At 46.0% G+C, this 17,104-nt stretch overlaps 3 protein-coding genes across 12 annotated transcripts; all 3 read left to right on the top strand.

The window, feature by feature from the left end:
* The first annotated feature begins 218 nt into the window (after window positions 1–218).
* On the top strand, window positions 219–8,682 carry LOC120451685 (juvenile hormone esterase). 4 transcript variants are annotated; one of them, XM_039635570.1, is made up of 8 exons: window positions 219–275; window positions 2,438–2,620; window positions 5,753–5,857; window positions 6,373–6,509; window positions 6,567–7,465; window positions 7,529–7,698; window positions 7,761–8,041; window positions 8,103–8,682. In XM_039635570.1, exons 2-8 carry the CDS (start codon window positions 2,468–2,470, stop codon window positions 8,290–8,292), a joined length of 1,935 nt encoding a protein of 644 aa, XP_039491504.1. In that variant the 5' UTR covers window positions 219–275; window positions 2,438–2,467; the 3' UTR covers window positions 8,293–8,682. The 4 variants fall into 4 exon arrangements, with proteins under 4 accessions (XP_039491504.1, XP_039491505.1, XP_039491503.1 ...); XM_039635571.1 differs by having other exon boundaries at window positions 231–275; window positions 2,444–2,620; XM_039635569.1 differs by lacking the exon at window positions 219–275 and having other exon boundaries at window positions 2,396–2,620.
* A 1,285-nt stretch (window positions 8,683–9,967) lies between these two features.
* On the top strand, window positions 9,968–11,264 carry LOC120452614 (serine/threonine-protein kinase GM11705). The gene is given in 2 exon segments (XM_039636916.1): window positions 9,968–10,215; window positions 10,217–11,264. Coding segments are annotated over 2 exon segments (1,209 nt in total). The 5' UTR covers window positions 9,968–9,982; the 3' UTR covers window positions 11,193–11,264.
* A 485-nt stretch (window positions 11,265–11,749) lies between these two features.
* On the top strand, window positions 11,750–16,518 carry LOC120452613 (G protein-activated inward rectifier potassium channel 3). Of its 7 annotated transcripts, none has more exons than XR_005616483.2 (6): window positions 11,894–12,310; window positions 12,744–13,006; window positions 14,987–15,261; window positions 15,313–16,095; window positions 16,159–16,277; window positions 16,341–16,518. XR_005616483.2 is itself a non-coding variant. In XM_039636913.2 (5 exons), exons 2-5 carry the CDS (start codon window positions 12,744–12,746, stop codon window positions 16,436–16,438), a joined length of 1,419 nt encoding a protein of 472 aa, XP_039492847.1. In that variant the 5' UTR covers window positions 11,750–12,284; the 3' UTR covers window positions 16,439–16,518. The 7 variants fall into 7 exon arrangements, 4 of the variants coding, with proteins under 4 accessions (XP_039492847.1, XP_039492845.1, XP_039492846.1 ...); XR_005616484.2 differs by having other exon boundaries at window positions 11,957–12,310; window positions 16,162–16,277; XM_039636913.2 differs by lacking the exon at window positions 16,159–16,277 and having other exon boundaries at window positions 11,750–12,284.
* The last annotated feature ends 586 nt before the right edge of the window (window positions 16,519–17,104 follow it).

Genomic DNA, 17,104 nt, shown 5'->3' with positions numbered 1-17,104 from the left:
CGAAAATACAAGAAAATACTGTAGTAGTTCGTGCTGTGGTTATGGTGAGTCCAGAATAACGACGCTACAAGTTACACTGCCAACTACGAATTCCGCTCATGTCGCATAACCATTTCTACAGCAGATCATCCAGACTCTTGGCCATGTTTTGCATGCCGCAGCTGGGTATAAGGTATAAGGTATAAGCCGCAGCAATTTGACGCTTAAGCGCACCGCTGCACACTCGCAGCTTCAGTTGGTCGGCGACAGTCGAACGTGGAGCACGAAATATTCCGGTACGCGAAGAGTTTAATATTGAAACTGAAATCGAAATCGAATAAAGTCGAAACGAAACGAATTGTGTTGAATACAGCTGAATCGATGTGGCGGGCCAAAGACTCGAAGACTCGGGCCACAAACTTGAACTTGCCCAACACACGTAGTCAATTACATGGTGCTGCAAATACAGTGTTTTAGTGCTCACAAATGGTGGTCATAGTAATTCCGAGAATTAATCAAATCTAATGCTGATTGTTGCCTATTAGGTTGACACATTTAGCCGACAAATCTGTTGCACTGCACTTGCCGACTTGCGACTTGCCGACTTGTTGAGTCATTGAGCTGGGTTCAAGAAAAATATGTGTGTCAAATATTTGTCTGTTTGCCTGTTTGCTGCTGAAACATTTGCCAGCCAGCTTTTGTTAATGAAACTCCAGGCTTAAACAGATGTGTCAGCATAAGCAGATGCTTTTCGAATGCGCATGGGCCTGGCGAATTTGAAAATAGTTTTGAATTAGTTCCGTTTTGGCTACCATTTTTATATAATGGGTCAAGCGAAATTTACTGTTAAGCGGCGCACGCCAAAAGCCACTGGGCCATCATCGCTTTTGGCCAAACTCTCGCTTTCTCACACCTCTCTCCTTCTCTCCTTCTCTCACTCTCCCTCTCTCTCTCTCTCTCTCTCTCTGTCTCTCGCTTTTGGCGCTTATCTCTTCATTTCTTTCAGTCATTGGCTTGGCTTAATTTTTTCATGTTATTTTCTCTCTCAGTCAATATTTACCTTTTTTGTTTTGCTCGCCGCTTACGTAAGGCGTCGCAAGCCCGTCTGGCCGGCTCCAAGCCAAGTCTGCATCACCACCTCCTCCGCCACCTCCACCCCCATCTCCATCTGCAACTCCTTCTCGGCCTGAATCCCGATTGCAGTTGCATTTGCAGCTCCCGATCAGCTGCTGTCACTGCGATTTTTCGACCCGTTTAACTGGCACTTTGTGTTGGCCCTCTTCGACTCTCTCTTACCGCGCTCGCCAGCTCTTCAATTGGCCTGGCCATTACAAAATAGCCACATTCTGCGATTGGAATAGTTGGCTTCAGCTCAATCGTGGCCTATTTGTATGCAGGTTTGCGCAAATTCCAAGTCCAATTTGCATATATTTCTTGTAATCATAAGGCACAATTTCCAATACACTGGATTTATGGCCAAGAGAAAAGCGCACAGCTGATCGGCAACTGCCTCTCTTTTGGCCACTCTGCATCTCCAGCTGGTTGGACAACTTTCAAGGAAAGTGCAAGTGTTGCCATGGCATTGTGGCAACTGCAAATGGTCGTGGCTTTTGTAAAAGGAGGAAGTGGCTCTGGGTTACTGGTTTGTTGGTTCGCTGGGGGCGTGCGCATTGGCAATATTGGTAGTTACTCGCACATATATGTGTTATGGCCCAGTTTAACGAAACTGTTAAGGAAGCGGAACAATAATTAACACCCCTACTAGCTAGAGCAAAAGGTTTCCATTTTTGGTTGATTAACAGATTTATGAATACCACAAACGAAGTTCGTTAGCTTCTTCGAGACCTTCTCGCCCTGATTTCCGGTCTTGCCATTCAATTAGTCCAGTGTCATTGGGTCTGTGTCTTTATGTGAAAAATATATTAAATAAATTTATACGCATACACGCCATAGTGTGGAATAAACCTACAGCGATATGAATTCCTAATTAATCATACGCCCTGTGAGCATGCAAAAAAAAAAAAACACGGCAATAAAAATAACAGCGGCAAAACAAAATTGAATAATGTCTGTATTAGCTCAAGACAAGCACTGTGAACAAATTCGAAAATAATCGCAAGCAATTTAAATTGAGACCACCACCGACTGGCTGGCGGTGGAAAAACTAAAAACTGAGCCAAGTTAGCGGCTCGGCTCACAGCCAAGTTGAGTGGAGCCGCGGAGTCAAGCGCAAGAGCGTCTAAAAGCCAAGCGAAGCCAAGCCAAGTCGAGCTGAGCTGAGCTGTTGACATTCGCGTCTTTGTCTTGGCCCTGACCAAGAAGTTGGCTCAGAAGCGTTGCGCACTTCGATTCGATATTCGGTTCGGTTCGTTTTCGGCTTGGACATTGACGTTTGGCAAACACATTTGGCCATAACACGGGCCATCGACTAATGCATTATTCCGATTTGTTTACCCAGACCCAGACCCAGACGCAAAGCAAACGCACAATGACAACCGCTGGACTTCGACCGCTTCTGAGCCTTCTGCTCCTTGGATTGGGCGTGATACTCTTCTGTGATGTCAGCTCCTCGATTGCCATTGCCCCGTCCACATTTGGCACGGCAATCGCACGTGCCGGGAAGATATCCAACCAGCTTAAGGTGAGTTCAAGAACCCGTATTCCTAGACACATTCATACATAGTGGTGCGATCTTAGGAACAGTTTGTATAAATTAAGCAGACAAAAGAATCTTTACAAAGCGTGCCAGTTCTGGCCATTTCGGCTGACTCGGCCAGTTGTGTGACTTTGACATCGTGTCGCAAATTTGTCGCCGCCCCAAAAGTAATTCAATACCCGTGAAGACGTCGCTTTATGGCCAAGTGTTTTGGCCAAGTTGTGTGGCTGCCGGTCACTGCATTTACATGTGCCTGTTAATGGGCTTTATGGCTCACCAACAACAGCAAATAAGCCTGGTCAATTGCAAATGCCTCGCGGTTCTATTGTTTTACGGAGTTAAGTGGGAAGTGAAGCGCGTGAAAAATACTCTTTGGCACCTGCTAATTAGGCAGCCAGTGGCCCAAAACTTTTGCCTTCGAATAATAGTTGGCCTTCTGAGGCAGCCCCACTGAAAACGAATCTCTCCGGCAATGCAATTAATTAATTAGCCATGCAGCGCATGACATTTGGAATGCAGCTACTTGGCAAGCGAATTACTTACATGAACTTTGCTGCAACACAATGCCCTTTTTTAAAAGCACAAATATGAGCACTGAAATATTAACCATTATATTCAACTATTTATGCCCATCATGAGGCCATAGCTGATTAATTAGGCAATTAAGCCGGAGATACATTTCCGTTTGCCGGTCGGTCGGATAACATTGACTGATAAAAGACCAACATCAACGACAAGCCGGTCCAACTGAAAAAGAATGCACGAACGAACAATGTACCCGAAATGTACCTATGTACACTAGGCCATTGCGTGCCTTACATAACCCGGCCATAAAAACAATGATTACAAGCACTAAAAACTAGACAAAACAAACGAAAAAATGTATTTAAAACACCGAACAGCCGACGGACAGACAGTAACAAGTGCAACACTAACAAGATGGCAGAAATTCGATGCTGTTGCATATTCGATCAGGGGATACCCAGTAAAAAAAAGCTGGGTATATCTTCCAGCTTTATAAGAAAATCTAAGGATTAGGTCTAACTTAAATTCTTATACAAAACTGATTCAAATGTTACTAAAGTGTTATAAGCTATTAAAATGAAATGTATTCAGCAAAGTAAACAAATTATACCAGCAACTAGCTTTGGCATCCAGCATTGGCATACCCGAAATTTTCCCCATTTCCACGGTACTTTTAATGACTGCCATAGCGAGGCGAAAATTGGAGAAAAATCGAGGAGCAAGTGGAATTTAATTCAAAAGGCTTCAGACGCTCGAAAGCGCAACAGTTGCTGTCGGAAGAGCAAAGAGCCTGGCGTCGATACCTTGTGGCAGACTTTTTGCGGTGACTGTTCGTTTGTCGTGTGTCACTCCTCCGGTGCGAGTTCAATAAATCAAAGTTTACCACTGCACTTGTCGGAACGAACTGCATCGAGTTTGTGCGCTTGTCTGGCGGTTGCATAAAACAAAAGAGCCAAGTCCCTTCCCTCCTCGCCGACTTTTCGTCATGCCCTGTCCCCGGAATTGGCAACGTGGAGCGGCGATCGCGGCAATTGCGGCTCTTTCGCTGGCCATCGGTCTAATTGTCTTGGCAATTTGTGTGCAGCGACCGAACGAATCCGGCCATCGAATCATAGTCACCGAGAAGAGAAAGTCATCCGCGGAGGAGGCGGATGCGCAGGAGGGTTTCGATTCGCATGGCGGTGATTTGCAAGATTTGCGAGGCAAAGCCAGAGCATTTTTTTTAATCGCCACTACAACAATGTCGCCGGAAAATGCGACAAAAAGCGCAAATGCTTCCGGGTCACTGGATATGCGGCAAATGGCCCACATGAGCAGTTCTACCACGGTTCGTATTGAACATGGTTCTTATGCAACTACGCTGCATCGCTGGCTTTCTATCTGCATTTCATTTCGCATTTATTTTTTGGCTTTCGAGCGTGTTAGCGTGAAAGCGGCACCCATTGCATAATGTTTGCATTGTAAGCGGCGAAAATATTATTATGCGAGATTCGCAATGCAATCCAGAGATGTTGTTACTGCCTGCCTGCCTGGGCTTGTCCGGCTCTCACTCATTTGCATATTAGAGCAGCTGAAGCCCGAAAAGCCCGAATCAAAACCAAACGATTGATCGGCATAGTTTAATTATTTTCCCAGCACTCTCAAAAAGCGCTTTATGCGTTGAACAATGACCCACTTCTTAAGCGCCTTTTAAGCCAAAGTGTGTTTGCTTATCGAACACATATAGCCAACGAGCGCATTAAACAGTTATAATTAAAGCCAACATCGATCGGATCGCGATAGGAAACTGTTATAAACCAGCTACACCCACATTAGCATAGCCCCCAGACCACACACACAAAAATGCCCAAAAAATAAATAAAAAACAAATCGATTTCCGAATACCTTGCTGGCAATTGTACTCCATGCCGATGGCTGTGCCTTATATTCCCCAAGTTAGGGTATGTGGCGCAAGTAATTAGCATAACAACAGTGTTAGAGGTGAACTTGAATCTCGGTGCTCCACAGCCACCAACTGACGCCCAATTGTGCCATGAATCACAGCCAAATATGAGCCCATTTTAGCCCGAGACACACGCCCAAATTCAGTCTGGGAACCAGCAAGATTGGCGTTTCCTCTGGCGGCAGCACGTGACTCCAGTTGTTGGTGTTGGCCATGTTAATACCGCTGCCTAATTGCCGCAAGCCGAGCATTTGAGTTATGCAAATGGCATTTCAATTAAGCGACGCAGTCGTTGAAGGTTGCCCGTTGACAGTTAACGCCGCTTTACAAATCGGACAGCCCCAAAAAATTGTCATCGAGCCCGATGAACTTGGACTGGGCCAGAGTTTTTGCATGTTTCCTAAATTGCTGTCAACTGCACGGCGAAAAAGATCATTGTCATCGGCATAAACATGGATCTTATATTTCGTACCACAAACAAGAGTATAATGATATTAGGCTCTTAACTTGGTGTTCAATCAGATGTGATGTACAACTTCCCTCTAAAGTTATTTTTACATCGGGCTAGTGGTGTTTTTCCCCTAGTACTTGTTTTTTGTACAGTTTTTGTTTTAGTGCATACTAAAACTGTTTGGAATTTTCAATTGCAGGAGACGACGGCCTGGAAGACCCTGACATCGCATCCGAACTCGCTTGTCCAACTGCTGCCATCGAGGGCCATGCGAGTGGTCCAGGAGGTGGTAAGATCTCTGCGGGTGAGTCTCTTTCGGCCTTGCAACATGGCCCCCAAGCCAAATGCCAAGCGTTTATAGCCTCTTTGGATAGCCGAATTGCAAAGTGGTGGCCAATCAATTTTCAACTTGGACGTGAACATGGACAGGTGGTCAAACATGGATGCAGCTGCAGTTTTTTGGGCTGAGGTCGAGTGAATAGCAAAGAAAGACGCTGGCATATGCACACACACCCCCTAGATGGCCAGTGAGTCAAGAACTTGGCAGGTGGACTGGAGGCGGAAAACTGGCTTTTTGGAAATTGACCGAGGCGATGGCGCAACTTTGGCCGAGCACATGGCATACTTCTTTGCGCCGGTTCTATTCGCGTTCGCACTTCGATGCAAATTGGTTGCGCAACTCAGATTTTTTGCATTCGCAAGTGGCAGCCAAATTCGTGGGCCTTGAAGTTGATTTCTTCAGTTGAAACTGATTATTACAACTGAACTTATCACAAGTGCTATACATAGACTAACATTGTTTGCCAAAATCATTCGCAGAAAGAGCGTGAGATTGTGGCCACTACCTCGCTGGGCAAAGTCAGGGGTCGCTATCAGAAGTATCGATCTGGAGAACGTGGAGGCTACTACAGTTTCAAAGGAATGCGCTATGGAGCACCGCCCACAGGAGCAAGGAGGTAGGTATCAAAACTCAAGACAAACAAGCTGGAAACTAACTAGATCTTTCATTCAAGATTCCGTGCTGCGGAGCCGGAGAAGCCGTGGTCCGGCATTCGTGACGCTTCGCGGGAAGGTCAGAGCTGTCCGCACAAGAACATGATCCTGGACACGTTCAAGGGAGACGAGGATTGCCTGTTCGTCAATGTGTTCACCACCCAAATGCCCAAGGATGAGGAGTCTGCAGAGCAGCCAAAGCTTCCTGTTATGGTTTGGCTGCATGGTGGTGGCTTCTCCTTTGGCTCCGGCAACTCTTTCCTCTACGGACCGGACTACCTAGTGGCTGAGGACATAGTCCTGGTCACCCTGAACTACCGATTAGGTCCACTGGGCTTCCTTACCGCCGGACCCGATGCTCCCGGCAACCAGGGCCTCAAGGATCAGGTGCTGGCACTGAAGTGGGTGCGGGATAACATAGCCGCATTTGGAGGAGATCCCAGTCAGGTGACCATTTTCGGAGAATCAGCTGGCGCTTCGTCCGTCCAGTTGCTTCTGCTGTCTCCCCAGGCCAAGGGACTTTTCCACCGCGCGATTTCCCAAAGTGGATCGGCCCTGAATCCCTGGTCCATGTCCGCCAGTTCGAGCCAGCGTGCCGCTCGTCTGGCTGCCAATTTGGGTTACGTGGGTGCCAATAAGACCGAGGACATTCTCGACTTTCTACGACGTGTGCCAGCCATGAAGTTGGTGGAAGCTGCGCCCACCACCATCACGGCAGAGGATCAGCGGAATAATATTGGCTTGCCATTTGTGCCCGTGGTGGAGGGATATTGGAATGGGGACTCCCAGGAGGAACTGTTCTACGAGGAGCCCTTTCTCACTCAGCACCCAAGCGACATGTATCACTCGCAGAACTTTAACAGCGATGTGGCCTATATGACGGGCTACAATACACACGAGGCCATGCTGTTCATCAGAAGTAAGATCAATTCTAAGGACATGTCGAGTAACGACTTTAATGAGTTTTTAATATTTTACCCAGGACTTCGCAAGAATCCGCAATTGCTGAGCATCATTGAGAACGACTTTGGCCGCCTGGTTCCGCAAGATTTGAATGTGACTCAATCTCATGATCGCGTGACCCGCGAGATAAGATCCTTCTACTTGGGCAGCAAGCATGTGGGCATTGAATCGGTGGACGAGATGATTGCAGTAAGTCCGACTTGCTGAGTACATAAGATCATAGATAATAAAAGACTATATTTCTTTGACAGCTCCTCACGGATCTCATGTTCCTTCAGGGCATCCGTCGCACGGCCCGGAATCACGCCAAGTTTGGAAACGCACCTGTCTACATGTACCGCTTCTCCTTCGACGGATCCCTGGGGCTCTACAAACGGATGCTGGGTATTCCACGACCTGGGGTTTGCCACGGCGATGAGCTGGGCTATCTGTTCAAGTTCGGGTTCTTCAATTTGAGCTTGGATCCCAAGTCGATGGAGGTGCAGGTCAAGAATCGAATGGTGCGCATGTGGACGAATTTCGCCAAATATGGGTGAGTAGTCAGAATGAAAGAAAGAAAATGTCTTATAGAATATAACCAATGCAAATTTTAGCTCCCCTACGCCGGATACCGAGGATCCTGTGCTGACCACCAAGTGGGCGCCCATCGATCCCACCAATGTGATGAACAGTCTCAACTACATGGACATCTCAGCCAATCTGGCGATGAAAACCAATCCCGAGCCGGAGCGCCAGAGATTCTGGGATGAGATGTATCAGCATTACAATGGTGCTGCCATGTAAAAGGACATTAAAATACCCTCACAAAACCACACACTCCACACACCACACACTCACCCACACACACACACACTGTAATTTCGTATTGCCATTTTGTGAAAGATCGCACGAAACCCAGAATATTTAAATGCAAAATTCATTGTACAATTTTCGTAGTTCGTAGAAATTGTTAGCTATATTTTTAGCTATATTATTAGCAACTAGTTTGTAAGTGTTCCAGCATTTATCCACACCAACACACGTATTCACTTTCACATAACCCAACGTCGAGATGCCTTTCCTTACTACACGTGTATCCACAATAACCAGGTGTAAATAGTCAGAGTCTATCTAATGCATAATGCAAACGTCTAAACGTACGATGTTATTGTAAATTAAACATATTTTATTTTAGCCCTTGTCTTTGAATTTGTTGTAAAGTTTATTTCAATTTGGGGGGAGTAGCATTTTCAAAAGGCTGTTGTCCTCTCTTTAAATGTATGCAATTTGAGCATGAGATATCGATTTGTCGATATGCTCGACTGTCAGATACCCAATAATCAGCTACTGTAGTAGTGGTGCCTGGGAGGAAAAGGGAGGCAGAACAGTTTACGGGAGAATAGGAGTGGCAAACTCTAGCTACAAACTTGCGATTTCCATATAAAATGAAATTTCGTATAACAAGAAATTATTTCTCATAACAAGAAATTATCAATGTCACTTACATTCGCTGTACATGTAAAAAACAAAATTCGAAGACTGGTTTGTGTACAATCTATCGACGAGTTAGCCAATACAAGAACCTATGTCGTTCTACACATTTTTACCGATTTGTGTACATGTGTAAGGATACATTCTTTGGAAATCAGGATAGCTATGACCAACTTCCTTAGAAATCAGGATGAAAATGCTAAAAAAAAATAGGCGAACACCGCGAAAGTAAGTCATGTGAGATAATTTTCGAGGAGTGCTCCAAATAAAACTGGAGTGACTTGTCCAAGAAAGCTATATAAAAATGTCTTAGGTTCATGAACTGCCTCCTTAAAATCACCCAATGAAATATTCATATTTCTATATATGCTATGAGCATCAGAATGCTGTGGTTAGCTTAAACGTGATCCAGATAAAAACCATTGGTTTGACGTTCAACTTAATTTTTCGCCTCATTTTAGCAATAAATATACAGATTTCTCAACAGGTGGTTAATTGAGAAAGTCAACCGAATCGATTTGTTGACCATTACAGAAATAGCCGTTGCGTGAATTTCAAAACCAATTACACCCCAGGAGGATCCCCATGTGGCACTCTGATGGACTACAAATTTGCACTTGACGCGCTTTAAGTGGCCGCCAACGGATTATCAAGGGGGCAGCTACGAGTTCATCCAAGCAGACGATATATCGGGGGTTGCACACACACTGGGCGACAAAGCTGATTATTCAATTATACCAGCGGCTTTGGCGCTCTTCATTCGCGTCCAGTCGCTGCCATTCACAATTTAGTGGATCGTAAATTGTTCTGGGGCAGGGAATTGCGGAAGAGCATTGAGCGAAAAACGCCTGTTTCTACCGCATGGAAACCGAGATTGCCTGGCAATCGCTTTTAAAAACTGGGAAAGCTAGGCTAGGTGACACAACACAAGCTACGAATTTTCTAAGAAACCTACACTCTTTCTGTATATTTTATATATTTTGAAGATCTATTTTTGCGCGTTATGTCGGACCAATCCAATTGTTTTGAATCCAGGCGGATATGTCCACCACTTTAGCAGAAAGCGCTGCGCGTGTGCTTCCTACGGAACGGAGATAGACACTTTAAAGGCGTTAACATGGCCATCTCTCGTGCCTACTTCAAGGACCTGCAGGCACTGCTGCAAGGAGTCACCCAGTCACTAGAACGCCACGTGGTTCTGCGATCAGCAATCGAGCATTTCTGCCGCACTGACGGATCGCGAAACCGACATTGTGATTTGCTGCTGTAAGAACGAGGAAATGGTTTGGCTGAAGTACAGCGTCAACAAGGACTTCCAGCGAATGGTGGATTCTTGTAAACGTTGGCGCCAATGTCGCTTGTACAGTGGAAGCCTGAAGAGCATGATGGCCGACGACCTGCCCGAGGCCATACAGCTTTACATCGAGAGTCTGGAGCCCGTGGTGCGAAACACAAATACGCTGATATATCGCGGACAACCCAAAGTCAGCAGGACCAAGTGCATCGTAAGGATGGTGGACAAGCAGAGCAAGAGCTGCGACTGCGGAGATGCCTATATGGAGGCGGAGGTGCTGCGGCAGCTTCAATCGCATCCACATATCATCGAACTGATGTACACGGTGGAGGAAGAGCGCTACATGTACATGGTGCTGGAGCACCTGGACCGTGACATGCAGGAGGTGATGCAGGAGCTCGTCATCTTGGCGGAGCAAAGTGCCAGATCGGTTATGAGATGCACGGTATCGGCACTGGCGCACATGCACCAGCTCCAGGTGATTCATCGGGACATCAAGCCGGAAAATCTGCGGGTCTGCTTCACCTCCGGCGTGTGGAACTTCGAAATGGTCAAGGTAGCGGACTTTGGCTTGGCCACTTACTATCGTGGTAGCGAGTTGTACACCTGCTGCGGCAATCCAGGCTACATGGCGCCCGAGATGATCGCGATGTCGGGCTACGATCACCAGGTGGACTCCTGGTCGCTGGGAGTTACTCTGTTCTATATGCTCTGCGGCCAGAGGCCCTTTGCTAGTGCCAGTCAAAATGCGAGTGAGATCTATGCTGCGCTCATGAGTGGTGGGCCCAGCTATCCCAAGGACATGGAAGGAGTCCTGAGTCCAGAGGCCAGCCAGTTGATCGACGGACTGCTAGTGAGCAATCCCAACTATCGTTCCACCATCGCTGAGCTCGGACAGCATCCGTTCTTGGCCATATAGCGCTGTTACCAAATTTTCCGTATTGAATTGTTTAGATATGCAATCAATTTGAATAGATTCATGTTAGGCCCAGCACAATAGGTCAAGATTTATGGTGGCAATGAACGGTTTTAATTGGCTTAATGCCGTCAAAATTAACTACGCATGACCCTACCGATGACTGCACAGCGATACTTGTATGGACACATATATTTGTTATTAACGTCACAATTTATTTATTATTTGTGTTTGCACAATGCAGCCAAAATGCGCGTGAGTCGACGGTAAACACTGTGATATTACGTATACGACACCTTGTACTCGAATCCGAGCCAAGATACAAGCGAGGGCCATTGTTTGCGCCGTCTATTTAAATAGGGAGATGCAGTGACAGTCTCAGTATCTGATAAATCAGAACTTTCCGGACCAACATATCGATATTGCGACACCTCACAGGGGGGCTCATAGAATATTAAGCCAGCGCCACCCCTTCCTCGTCGAGGGCTCAAGGTCGCCTACATTGAGAAGTGTCTCTGCCTTCTGCTTTCTGCCTTCTGATTTCGTTGATAAGATGAGCTTATCGCGCTTATCTTCCGCTTCGCTTTCAATTTACGAATCATTTCAATTGAACTTTTTCCGCGGCGCAGCCACAAGTTGTATCTTTCGGTGAAACAGTATCAGTATCTGTGAGAGCATCGTCGATGTGCAGTGTGTAATTTTCTCTCTTCCTGATCATGTGTGTGTTTGTGTGTGTGTTTGTGTCACTTACAGCTCAGCGCTTTCTGTTCGCAAGTTTTGTTTAGTTGGAAAAATGTTCTTTCAGTCGGCCGTCATTTAATCCATTGGTCGGACTTGCGGATCCGCAGATCCGTAGATTCGCTGTGACAGTCGCTCTGTGGCTGCGGCTTCTGTGGACAGAGCACCGAGTGCCCTCTGATCTCCAGTCCTCAGATCATCTCATTTCTGGAACGACACGCGTCGGCAAAACAGAACGAAACGGAGCTCGTGAATTTATAACTATTATTATTTCGCAAGATGCCATCGTAAAGTGCCAGAAGTATGTTGAGGCTCTTTAGCGAAACAATGGCCATCTAACAAAAACTCGATTAAAAGGTGTCAATCAATTTCATATTTAGAAGGTGATAAAACTGCTTAAGCTCAAACGTGCTTATGTTCAATAAATATATTCAACCTACAAGTGCTTGCCTCGAATCTTGTGAAAAGTACAGAAAGGTGCGAAAATCTAAACATGCTGCGGAAGCGCTTTGAATTTCAGTAACTAAAGTCTCTTAACAATGTGGCGAATATCTGCTATTTATATGGTTGAATAATGTGGTAAATGTTTGCTTGTTATTCCATAAATAAAATAAACTGATAAAGTATACGGCTGTATACTTTGCCAGCGGACCACAAAAAATCAGTGTGAATCAGCTGACGACGTTTGGCAAAAATTAAAGAAAAAAAAGATAGATTCTCGCACCTGGGTTGCACTTATCACAAGTTTCTGTTTGCCCACACGACGCCAAGGGAATTAATTGAAAATAGCAACTCCTTCACCTCAACCTCCCACAGATGCGTTTCAATTTCTTCACCCACTCGGCGGCCCCCACCTCCACGGCCACAGCAACAACAACGCAGGCAAATGGATCAAATGGAGCAAATGGCGATCAGGCCAACCAACCGCTGAAGAAGGCCATCGAAGCGGATCCCGATTCGCTGGACAGTGTGATCAGCAATCCGCAATCCTATCCCATCACAATTGTGCCAAACAGACCGACTAGCTACTATGGCCTATCGCAAAATGGCAAGCCCTTCCCCCGCCAACCGAGCTGCAGGTGAGTGGAGGAGTTGTGGTTGTTTCCTAAGCTATTCCCTAAGCTATTTTCCCGGCCTAAGTGTTTGGGTCAATAAGTGCCGATTAGTTAGAGCTGCTCTAATTGCTTGGCCAAATTCAGACCACTTTAACGTCGGCCTGGTCGAAATCGTTTGGCGTGGAGCTTTAGTTTAGTTTAGCAACGCGAAGTTAGAACGTCTTAGAGAGATGCAGGTGCCGCTCAGCGATGTCCAGGTCCTGCAGGATCCCGCCGATGCGGAAACCCTTGTCGGCGGCGACAAGGAGGAGACCTTCGCCAACATGAAGGAGTGGAAGCGCCAGTACATGCGCGGCATCTCGCACACGCCCTCGCAGGCGGGAGTCTACTACGAGGCCTTGAAGGGATCCAGTCACTCGCTGGCCAAAGGGTGCGCAAGTTTCTGATTTCCATCACTAGATTCAAATGGGGATCCTTAAGAACATATTTCTTAATAACAGATAATTTTTAATATTGTAGGAAGTAGAAACAAATGCTCATCTAAGGTTAGGTTAGGTAAAAGAGACTATGTTCGTAAATTAAAAACACTTCTGAATGAGGTTTTGAAATTGAAATTAGAAATCTGATTTTCCTTAAACGTTCTTTAACTTCCTACGACAAGCCCGATTTGTTTTTCGATTTACGAACTCTACTTGCGAAAGTATAAATAGGATCTTCGGGCAACAATTACCCAATTACTCAAAGTTCCGCCGGCTTTCCGTTCAGTAATTAGCTCGCCAAGGGGCCTGACATTCAACTTGAACTTGCCGACAACTTGACTTCCAACAGTGCGACGCAGTGCGTCCGTGTCACGTTGTCGCATCTTTTGGGCTTTTTGTTTAGCTGATTAGCAGAGTGCCGCTCGCAGTTTGCGGTTGTAATTTATATGGCTACGCCCACGGTTCTAGTTTGCTTTCCTGCCCGCAGATTGCAGTGCAAATGATTTAGAGGCGCTCTACGAATGCGATTCATTACATGCCGGGTGTACTGTCTTTTGTGCCTTTTCCAAATCTTGACGGCATCTTGTTCTCACACTTGTCACCTGCTAAACGGTTGGCCAAACGACTTCCCATCGGATGTAGCTTCCCTTTTTCCCCGACACTTTCTTCACCGCTTAGCTATTTCGATTTTATTTCACTTATTTGTTTATTGCGTGGGCCGCTCAAAAATGTAATTAATTAATGCCGACATTCTACAAAGCGAATCTACAACATATGATTCATCTGGCACAAATTTAGCTAGCTGAGCTCTAAATTTGATTAGCCGGCATTAATGCAATCGGCACAATGCCAATTAATCGACTTGTGCGAGTGTCAATGTGGGGTTAAGGTAATTGGCATCCGAGAAATGCGAGTTCACGTGGGTGCTGCAATCGACCTGTGCATTCGCATCCAGCCCTCTTGAAATGCATTGCTGTGACAGGCAGGGGTAATAAATCAAACAATTTGTGGGAGAGCTGTAATTAAGTGTTATAAGAGTGGATGGTTCAGATTGCCCTGAATCGTGAATGCGATCTGAATCTGTCCGATTTGTCCGCCTTGCGACATTGGCATTCGCGACTGTGCTAATTAGATGCACTCGTGTTCGTGTGTCCAGTCCAAAAACAGTCAAGTGCAAAAGCGCACACTTAATTTGCGCAAATTAAAAAACACGATGTCGAGACATCCAATTTCATCAGACACTTGCATAAATCATAGAAATCATATTCATTGCCATTTGTAATGGGGAAAGATCCAAAAGGATTTCTAAACAAATAAGGGTTAGAGGAGTTCCACAAACATAAACTTAGATGAACAGTTTATAATATACGATGTCAATTATTCTTATATCTAAGCCCTGTTTATTAAATTCTATATAAAATTCGGAGGCTGACGCTACTTCGAACACAAATGAGATCCAAAAGATTGATAATACATTGCACACTTTTAGGCTTCATGCATAAATACTGTGATTTTCTGTTCGCAGATCTCGCAATTTCCGGCCTGGCAGCATGAGACGTGTTCGTCGACGAGCTGTCTTCAAGAATGGTGACTGCAATGTGGTGCAGAAGCACCTGCAAAGACGCCGCGTTCGATTCCTGCAGGACATGTACACCACCATGGTGGATTGGCAGTGGCGCTGGACTCTCCTGGCCTTCGCACTCAGCTTCATCCTGTCGTGGCTCTTCTTTGCGCTCATCTGGTGGCTGATTATCTACACACACGGAGACTTGGAGGAGCCTCATCTGCCAGACAACCAAGGTTTGTTTGATATAGTAAACTCAACAATTATATGAGTATTTCATCTTTTAGAGGAATCTGGTTGGGCGCCTTGTGTTTCGGCCATCGATGGCTTTACGTCCTGCTTCCTGTTCTCCATTGAAACGCAGCACACCATTGGCTACGGAGTGCGCACCACCTCGCCCGAGTGTCCAGAGGCCATATTTATGATGTGCTTCCAGTCCATCTATGGCGTAATGTCCTCAGCATTTATGGCGGGAATAGTATTTGCCAAAATGACGAGGGCCAAGCAGCGGGCACAGACTTTGTTGTTCTCCAAACACGCCGTAATTTGCCAGCGGGATGGCACTCTATCGCTGATGTTCCGCGTGGGAGACATGCGAAAGTCTCACATCATTGGAGCCGGAGTGAGGGCTCAGTTGATAAGGACAAAGAGCACCAAGGAGGGTGAGGTGATGACGCAGTACTTCACAGAACTGGAGATCGGTACCGATGACTCCGGCTCTGATTTGTTCTTCATCTGGCCCATGGTCATCGAGCACAAAATCGACGAGAACTCACCGCTTTATAATCTCAACGCCACCGATATGCTGCAGGATAAGTTTGAGATTGTGGTGATACTGGAGGGCACCGTGGAGTCCACTGGACAGAGCACCCAAGCCAGATCCAGCTACATAAACACTGAGATCCTTTGGGGCCATCGTTTCGATCCTGTGGTGCTGTACAACAAGGACCTGCAGGCCTATGAAATTGACTATGGTCGATTTAACGAAACCACCCAGGTGGACACGCCGTTGTGCAGTGCACGGGAATTGAACGAGATCTACAAGATCCAGGAGGGATTCCGCACACCAGGTAAGAGTTGAAGAGGAGAAGATTTTGCTTCCATCGTTGTGATTTTCATTGTAATTTGTCCAGCAGAAACCACCTTTACCATGCGTCAACTGTCCCACAATCATTCTGATCAGGCCTCCTAGGCGCAGATTGCAGTGTTTCGTCCCTTGTGTTGGTATAGTTTGTAATCGTGTTTGTCCCATGTGAGTTAAATGCCTCACCGCCTGAAATGTGACCCATAATATTGTGAGTTATCGTTATTACAGCTTCCCCCTCGATCCAATCGAGGTGCTCCTGCAGTTCCGGCTATCAGACACCTGGAAGACAAAGCCGCCTGCGCTGGCAGCACTCGGTGCCCTTGTAGTGCTCCTCGACTATCCACGCACTTAAATGTACGAGTTACCCTACGAAAATAAGTTAATAAACGCTTTAGTCCAGAGTCTACACCCAAATTGCATGTCCCTGGGCTTGGGCTGTGCATACAAATGACACATAATTGCCCCGCTCGCTGCCAGGTAGCCAGGGTAGCAGTTGCATTGGGGACCAACCCACTCATTAGGCATCATTAATAACTCGGGCATATCAATGCAAGAGGTGCCAAAAAAAAGCCCACCACAATCACACAATCACACAATTTCACACAAACACACAACACTCGCTGGGCGAAACAAGTTCGTTGCTGGAGTCTTTTGTTCGTGGGCGACCCCAAAAGTGGACTAGGGTGAGTATTGCACATCGAGGGTATCGTAGTGCGGGGCAATGGCGCTTGGGAGAAACATACATATCCTTTTAATTGAAATTGAATCAATAACTCTTATTTGCGCAAACTAATCAACACTAAATTATAACACTCACAGAAAAACAACTTGAATATTTATTATCGCATTTATCACCGCTCCCAGGGTGGATATCTAATGAAATGTGGGTGTGGGTCAGATGCCTGGTATGCCCCAATGCCCGGGCCATAAATACAATGCCAAATTTCAGCAACTCTATTACAACTCACCCGAAAAAAACTTATAGAAAAATG

This window comes from Drosophila santomea, chromosome 3R, assembly GCF_016746245.2.
Source record: "Drosophila santomea strain STO CAGO 1482 chromosome 3R, Prin_Dsan_1.1, whole genome shotgun sequence".
Classification (NCBI taxonomy): domain Eukaryota; kingdom Metazoa; phylum Arthropoda; class Insecta; order Diptera; family Drosophilidae; genus Drosophila; species Drosophila santomea.
Note: the sequence above shows the minus strand (reverse complement) of the source record. Positions and strands in the feature narration are given on the sequence as shown.